This window comes from Sinocyclocheilus rhinocerous, unplaced genomic scaffold, assembly GCF_001515625.1.
Source record: "Sinocyclocheilus rhinocerous isolate Xijiao unplaced genomic scaffold, SAMN03320098_v1.1 scaffold1595, whole genome shotgun sequence".
Classification (NCBI taxonomy): domain Eukaryota; kingdom Metazoa; phylum Chordata; class Actinopteri; order Cypriniformes; family Cyprinidae; genus Sinocyclocheilus; species Sinocyclocheilus rhinocerous.
In genome coordinates this window covers 320566-329017 of record NW_015655715.1, presented here as the reverse complement: position 1 = coordinate 329017, position 8452 = coordinate 320566, and the positions used below count along the sequence as shown (strand labels likewise).

The following is an 8452-nucleotide window of genomic DNA, read 5'->3' as shown; positions in this document are numbered from 1 at the left end:
TGCTATAAGTCAAATGGCCATAATCTAAGTGATAACAAAAATAAAAGAGTTCACTCATATTACACAGCCTGCTGCTCATAACTGCTTAAGAGTGCGCTGGCCACAAGCGATGACATCGTGGAGGCTATTGTTGGACCTACACACACATTTCATGAGGAAAGTTAACGTGCTAATGTGTTATAATCAGCCCAGAAGTTTCGTCTGAATTGAACGTGTTTCTACTTTCACATGCAAATGACTTGTTGCACTTATGAATATGATAAGCATGGTCGGCATCAATTCTAGTAGGATAAAACGTAATTATGCTTTCGAAACGGTCTGTTTTGCCCTGCCATCATTAGCTGAAGCTGTGTGTGAACAAGCTGCGGCTGCAGAGTGTGAGCTGCTCCGAGCTCCATCTCACGCAGCCTCAGAGGGAGTTCCGCAACAACGCTTAGCTGCCCGCAGATGCGCCTGCCTATAAATCAGCCTAATTTGCAGCACAATCGGCCGATGCCGATTAATTAAAAATGCCCAAAAATCGGCCGATTAATCGGTCAACCTCTAATAATAATACATTTTAGTACTTATGTAACACCATGGTTATTTTTCATGAGGTACCCTCAAGGGTACACCTTTGTACCATATCTAACCTTAAAGCATGCATACTTGTATGGTACTAATATGCTCCCTTTTAGGGGTAGAGTAGGTGCACCTTTGAGGTTACTGCCCCAGTAAAGAGCTAAAATACAATTTTAGTACATTTAATTTCTGACAGTGTAAACAAAAAAGGCCTATGAAATGTAACAAAAAAAAAAACCATGCCTTTCAAATATAATGTTGAGTGAGTATAATAACTGATTTTATTATTTTAATAATTTAAAAGATCAGTTTAGTGCTGAAAATTCAGCTTTGATCACAGATGCATTTTAAAATATATTAAAATATAAAAGTTATTTTTAATTGTTATATTTCACAATATTGCAGTTTTACTGTATTTTTGTTCAAATAAGTGCAGCCTTGGTTAGCATTGTTAGACTTCTTTCAAATACATTACAAAATCTTACTGACCCCAAACTTTTGAACACTATAGTGTACATGTAATATTTATTTTCTTTAGGCTAGTTTGTGCAAGTAAATTTATTTAAACTAGTCGTTTAAAGTTCAGAAAATCTGTCAGAAAAAAAAACTGATAAAGTTTCACCTTTAGGGGTACAACAGTCTGGCAGCCTTTTACAAAAATTAACCATGGTTTTACTACAGTAACCACAGTTTACCACAATATTTGTAGTAAAACTGCATCAACCTTAAATTTACCATGGTACAGGAACATTATTTTAACCATAATTGTAGCAAAAACCATGGTAATAATAATAATAATAATTAGAGGTCGACCGATATGGGTTTTTCACTGGCCGATGCTGATATTTAGTAAAAGAACCAAAGACTTAAACTACTTCAGTCTGTGTGCATTGAATTTATTTAATACACGAGTTTCACAATTTGAGTTGAATTACTGAAATAAATGAACTTTTCCACGACATTCTAATTTATTGAGATGCACCTGTATGTGTTTATGAGTGTGTGAGTAATAAAGTTTATGCGTTATGAGTAATATAATTATGTATACATATATATTCGAAAAGACATTTTTAGAAGCTAAAAAATCATATTTGTAGACTACTATATGAATAATCAATAACAATGGATTAAAAATTAAAAACTAATCAGTTATTACGTTTAGACATGGATTAATTGCCATGAATGTTTGTTTTCTTTACTGTATAATGTTCAGCAATTATGGTAGATTTACCAAAAAAAACAAAAAAAAACATTGATGCATATAAAATTAGAAACAAAATTAGAAAATCACTTAAATTACTTTTTTTATAAGTAAAAATTCATGTGTGTGAATGTAGACTACTAATATAACCATTTTAAAATGAATATAATAGAAAAATAATATATGTAATAAAATTAATAATAAAAATGTAAAATTCTGAATGTAAATATAAAATCACACACTCACACAAAAAACACTTTTTATAATATATTAATATAGGCTGGGACAAATAGAAATGAGCTACTGGCCCAACTGGACAAGCAGAAAAATGCCTGCTTTAAATCAGGGTGAAAAAGATAAATGAAGTCATGGACCCTGACCTCTTGTGCTTCTGTTCTTGTGTTCTTGCAGCAGTTCTGTGGTGTTTTGGGTCACACATTTATGGAGTTTCTGAAGGGCAGTGGCGACTACTGCCAGGCTCAGCACGGCTTTTATGCAGAGAAGTGAACGGCTAGCCTTGCTACCTCATCAGAAGAGAGACTTGTGTCACAGTTTTAACGTTGGCGGGATCGGGCTTGGAGAGCAGGTGTCCACAGCAGTCGGCGGTTCTGGATGGGGTAAAAAAATCTCTTGAAGTTCACTGCCCTCGTTGGCCCAACGTCTTCACTCTCACCAGAGGACCAGCCTTGTTTTCTAAGGTTTTTATTTTTGCTATTAATCCCGCCCACCTCTGGGTCATACCTTTTTTCTCCTAATTGTGTCCGACAGATTTTCTTTTGTTATTGGAGAGAGTTTCTCCCATTTAAAAAAAAAAATTAAGCTATTTTGAAAAGTCAAAAATGGCTCGTATGAATAGACCTGCCCCAGTGGAGATCACTTACAAAAACATGAGATTCCTCATTACCCACAACCCCACTAATGCCACGCTTCACAAATTCATTGAGGTGAGTGTTGGTTTAAATGGTCTGAACATACTAAAAGTGTTGTTTTGGAAAGACGATTATAAAAACCTCATAATTACAACTGTTCATAATTACAGTAACTGCAAAACATCACTTACATGACATTCATTCCCATCCATTAGGAACTGAAGAAATATGGGGTGACTACGGTCGTTCGAGTGTGTGAGGCCACGTATGATGCAAACCTGGTTGTTAAAGAGGGTATTCAGGTTCTGGTAAGTCCACATGAACCTCTTCACCTTCATGAAAATTAATGGAAATTGTCCGTTCTTATCTCGGGTGACGTTTTAATGCTAATTTTTTGCCGTTGTGCAGGATTGGCCCTTTGACGACGGAGCTCCTCCTCCTAACCAGATCGTTGATGATTGGCTAAATCTTCTTCGGATTAAGTTTAGGGAGGAGCCAGGCTGCTGTATTGCAGTGCATTGTGTTGCAGGCCTTGGAAGGTAATTTTACAGGATTCAAGATCATTAATAAATAAACTATTAATAAAATAGACATAAAAAATATGTTCTGAACTTTGCATGGAAATCTTAAGTTGTTTTCTTTCCCACAGAGCCCCAGTACTGGTTGCTCTGGCCCTGATTGAGTGTGGGATGAAATACGAGGATGCTGTTCAGTTCATCCGACAGTGAGATAACTTTATATATTTTTTAATAATATAATAATAATAATCAACATGTGATCTCCATTCTTAAAGGGAAATGTTAATTTCACTTTTTTTTCAGAAAGCGCCGAGGAGCATTTAACAGCAAGCAGCTCTTCTATCTGGAAAAATATCGTCCCAAAATGCGTCTTCGATTCAAGGATTCCAACGGCCACCGCAACAACTGCTGCATTCAGTAAAAGCTTGCATATCAGCCTTTCTCAAATGTGTAATGGGAGTTTGTATCTAGCATAAGTAGTTTGTTCTCTTAGTTGGTAACTGTGAAAATACCGTTACAAAAATTAAAGGGATAGTTCACCCAAAAACGAAAATCCTGTCATCATTTACTCACCCTCATGTTGTTTCATTCCTGTAGGTTTATTTCTTCTGTTGAACACAAAAGAAGTAATTTTGAAAAAAGAAAAAGAAAAAAATTTGATGGTCCCCATTGACTTCCATAGTATTTTTTTTTCCATACTATGGAAGTCAGTGGGGACCATTAGCTGTTTGGTTACCTATATTCTTCAAAATATCTTCTTTTGTGTTACAGAAAAAAGAAACTCGTACAGGTTTGGAATAACCTGAGGGTGAGAAAATGACAGAATTTTCATTTTTGGGTGAACTATCCCTTGAAGCTTATTTCGTTGCAAGTGTCCCTCTCCCTTCTCTTTGTTTTATGTATTTCCTGTGGAGAACCTCTGTCAGCAAGGTAAAGTGCTTGTTTGAACATTAGCTTAGTGTCTTGCAATGAAGTTTATGCTGGTTGGTGAAACATGGTCAAATCCCACCTCTGCCAAACACGTAGTATGCTTTATAGCCTAAATGGTTCAATTAAAAAAAAAAATTTCATAAATTTTTTTTAAGTTTATGCTGGTTGGTGAAACATGGTCAAATCCCACCTCTGCCAAACACATAGTATGCTTTATAGCCTAAATGGTTCAATTAAAAAAAAAAATTTCATAAATTTTTTTTGATGATTTCAGTCTATCTGTAATAAATGCCTGCCTCCAAAAAGATCTAAAATAACTGCCTTATTACAGCAGAAAGATACCGTCTGGTGGAGGACTTCTCAGTGGCATTTGGAGAGGTTTCTCGATGTCTTTTGCAGAAAAAAATCAGGAAGAGAGAAAAAAAATAGAGGAAAATAAAATCTCTTTACATAAATATATTGAAGGGTGGGGTTCTAGTTTTTATTGTTTATCCAAACTTTGTTTACCTATTACTGCCACGTCAATAGTGTGATGTTTGTGTTTTGGCTTAAAACTGGACCTCAATGTCTGCTGTATTTTTATGCCTTTTTATTTGATGTGCGTAACTTAATATTTCGATACTTGATTTCTGTGCGGTATTTGATTATGTGTACTGTTAAAGCACCTATTTATATCATTGGATATGTGTTTTAGTATAGCGAGAGACAAGTTGCTACAAGTTTGCCAATTTGAGAGTACAATAAAGATACACTGAAGGAACATATTGCCTCTTCCAAGCTTGATTTTAACTTTTAAATTAAAAACATGCAGCACTTTATCAAAATTATTTTATTTTCCTCCCTTTTCACAACTGTTGGTGTCACATCAATCCTTTCTACAATAAATAAAGAATATAGAAAATTCCTAAATAGTTTTAAACATCAAGACCTCTCCCTCACTGCAAAGAACCACATAAATTTTCACAAAATCTGAGAATGTCTCTAAGGTTAAAACAACCCGAAAACGATTTAATAAAATGCTTGCAAATTATTTTTTAACAATGCAATATTGACAAATTTACAAAGTTTAGGACCCCTTCTGATTTAAAGTCCTGTTAACAGCCTTTAATGTGTAAAGTGACCAGGTCATGACAGCATGATTTTCCATACTGTATGCATCCAGGACCTAAAGAATACAAAGTATATTCAAATAAAATTGAATTATTGCATGCATTATTTGCAAGCTATAATTGAATTATTTATGGGGCAATTTAGGTTTATTTTGATTCTTAAAATAAATATTAGAACTATACAAATGTAGGTCCTAAAAAAATAATCTTTGTTAAAGGGGACTGAATGAAACTGGGAATCCTAACATGAATTGATCCAACTTCACACTGCTGTTTGACAAGTACAGTCGCACCTGAATATACCATCAACACAGAAATCTCCTCGTAGAGGGAGTCACTCCATTAGTCTCTCAAGTTTCCCTGTCCAGAGACACTGGGCTCTGATGTGTGGCTCACTGATGGTTGTCAGCTCATAGACCATCTGGTCCCTTCATGTTGGACTCTTTGACAGACATCGGACCTGCAACTGCTTGAAGTATGCATTGAGATGACTCGCAGTATCCGTTTGGTCCAGAGGGACCAGGTGGCCCGGGCACACCTGGTATTCCAGGAACACCTGGTGGTCCTCTCAGACCGTCACGCCCGTTACTGCCATATGCTGGTTTCCCAGGCTCACCTGAGAGCAGTTGGACGAAAAGGCCAGCAGTTAGAGGCATGATATTTAGAGATTTAAAGATCATTTAACATATAGTGATAAATGCAGTTATGGATATTAGATTAGCCGTAGGCCTTGCTCTTACCTGGGAGCCCCGGTGGTCCAGGTATACCTTTAGACCCCACCACTGTGGGCCCTCTATCTCCCCTGTCCCCTTCGTCACCTACATTAAGGAGAATGCAAAGGTTTTACAGTGTAATATAGCATTTAGGGCTCTCAGCTAGTGCTTCATATCCCTAAAAAAATCCCAGATTTGTTCTGGGAATAGGGAATAAAACAAAGCTAAATGGCAATAATAAAATGCAGGTAACCATATAATTAGTTATGATGCACTGCAAAAAAAAAAAAAAGATTTTCGTTATGAGTACACATATCTAAACATTCTTAAATCAAGATTTACTTGAAAAGCAGAATGACAAGATATCACGTCTTGATTGCCTTTAATGTATGCATATATATTTTTACTGGAAAAGATGTTGTTGACATCAAACGACATATGGCCAATGCATGTTCCACAGTATTGTGGCACGCTGGTGAATTATATAATAATTTCATACAGTTGACTGCAAGCTCACATTCAGATCTACCACCATCCAATCAACAACCGGTGGACAGAAGTCCCCATACTATATTTTTTCACGATAATCCGTTTCACATGGATGTGCGTCACAATACAGAATAAATTATTTGTTGGTACTTCCGTTTCATTGTGACTAAGGATATTTTTGTTACTTTTCTTAGATAATTTTCGTACTGTTTTGTACCAAATGATGTAAAATATGGTTCCTGAAACAAAACTTGGAATGGATTTGGAATGGACACCTCTGGAATCGGTTAACATATGGTTGAAAGGTATTCAGAGCTTTGTTATGAATTTAAATTACGTGTTTTATAACTTTTTTAGGTAGGCTGTTCTGCTGTGGGAGCTTTTTATTTATTTATTTATTTTTTCATTTCAAGTACATCAAATTAAACTAAATGAAAATGAGAAATGTTCCTTTGGCAACTAGCTGAAATAAAACAAATGTAAGTTTTTTTAATATTCTATTTTATTTCAGTTACCGTTTAAGTAACAGAATTTAATGTTTTTAGTTAACTTTCATAGGATAGTTCTAGAGATCACCACAACAGCATCACTTCTCAAAGCAAACTCACCGATCCTTTCTCGCCTGGCTCTCCCTCATCACCCTGGCAAAATGAAATGGACATGGAGTTTAGGATCAGCAAGGGGGTCAAGACCCGTTCCTGAATACTTTAAAACCAATACATTCAAAGACATTAAAATATCTCTGCTGTTTTTACTTACAACATCTCCTTTTTAGTATACTGTATATGAGAGCTATAACCAAAAACAAATATTTTTGTAGTCCAAGTAGCCACAGATTGGCTTACATAAATGTCAAAACATATCTACACTAAAAGCATAGTATTTATGAAATCATTATTAAGCGTACGGTGGGATCACATTAAAAAAAATTGAAATTTTGGTCCACTTTCCATTGTCAAGTGTAGTGTCAAGTAAGGCACAGCTCACATTGAAGTCGCTTTCAAACCAATCACTTTTCTGTTGGTAAACGTTGCAAATCTGTTTGACTGACTAAAAACCTTTGCAAAATCTGTGTGGGGAAATCTTTCACCCTCACAATGCAATGCAATGAGTCGAACATTGTCTTTTCGTACCTTTGGGCCCTTTCCTCCCCATGAGCCCTAGGGGGCCTTTGAGACCTGGCAGTCCTCTGCTTCCAGGATGCCCAGTGAAGCCATTGTCTCCAGCGGGCCCTGGAAGGCCAGGGGGACCAGGAGGACCTGGCAACCCAGTGATGCCCGACTCTGGCCTTGTCAGACTGGCTGCCAACTGGGCAAGCTGTCCTGTGAGGAAGAGGAAAATGGAAATGGCAAAACCAATCGAAAAACTAAAATCATTCTAATTTAACGAGTCGAGCTTCCATTTGTAGATATCTGTTTGAATATCAAAATACTGACCATGCAAAACCCTCATGCAGACCTGCTTGATGTGTTCATCTTTTGGTGTTCGGCCCTGGAGGGAAATCATGTGGACACTATTAATATTTCCTTATTAAATGCATGTAGAAAAGACTAGAAAATCATTTTGGATCACATTGATGTAAAATTCCTGATGGTCTGCCAACCATTTAACAAGTTTAGTACAGAGAAATCCTGTTGGAATGACAGAAATAAAACTCTCTATGATAAAAGTGTCACATAAATAAGGCCTCAGTAATAAGATGATTAAACCGGCGTACTGTTCGTCCCTGTGCCCCAGGCAGTCCAGGTACCCCTCTGTCTCCTTGCATGCCTCTTGGGCCAGGCCCCCCTGCTGGGCCCTCTGGTCCATGTTGGCCACGCCCACCCTCTGGCCCTTTATTTCCTGGCTCTCCTGGTTTTCCTGTCTGAACACAACAAACCATAAACACTGATTAATTTCTACGGAGGCCAGCATTGAATTTTCTGTACTTTTTCACATTTTATGGATTAAAAACTTTGGAAATATATGATTTATACGAGAACAGTTTAATCTGTTATTTTAATATCTCCGAGATACTATTCTAGTTTTTATTAATATTTAGAATTTATAATATATATATATA

General features: G+C 36.4%; 2 protein-coding genes across 4 annotated transcripts in view; one reads left to right on the top strand and one right to left on the bottom strand.

The window, feature by feature from the left end:
• The window catches only part of LOC107718883 (protein tyrosine phosphatase type IVA 1-like), a 6299-nt gene extending 2570 nt beyond the window's left edge, over positions 1–3729 (top strand). For 2 of the 3 annotated variants that reach the window (XM_016526128.1, XM_016526126.1), the window contains exons 2-6: positions 2174–2706; positions 2847–2939; positions 3040–3170; positions 3281–3355; positions 3453–3729. In XM_016526128.1, the coding sequence (XP_016381614.1) occupies positions 2602–2706; positions 2847–2939; positions 3040–3170; positions 3281–3355; positions 3453–3570 (522 nt within the window). In that variant the 5' untranslated portion in view covers positions 2174–2601 and the 3' untranslated portion in view covers positions 3571–3729. The remainder of the gene's footprint in view (positions 1–2173; positions 2707–2846; positions 2940–3039; positions 3171–3280; positions 3356–3452) is intronic. The other variant, XM_016526127.1, reaches the window with a different exon arrangement.
• Positions 3730–4665: 936 nt separating this feature from the next.
• Positions 4666–8452, bottom strand: part of LOC107718896 (collagen alpha-1(IX) chain-like) — a 14960-nt gene continuing 11173 nt past the window's right edge. Inside the window, exons 26-30 of the mRNA XM_016526152.1 lie at positions 8108–8254; positions 7827–7881; positions 7524–7712; positions 5929–6006; positions 4666–5804 (exon numbers count right to left, since the gene is read on the bottom strand). Coding sequence (XP_016381638.1) covers positions 5599–5804; positions 5929–6006; positions 7524–7712; positions 7827–7881; positions 8108–8254 — 675 coding nt within the window. The 3' untranslated portion in view covers positions 4666–5598. The remainder of the gene's footprint in view (positions 5805–5928; positions 6007–7523; positions 7713–7826; positions 7882–8107; positions 8255–8452) is intronic.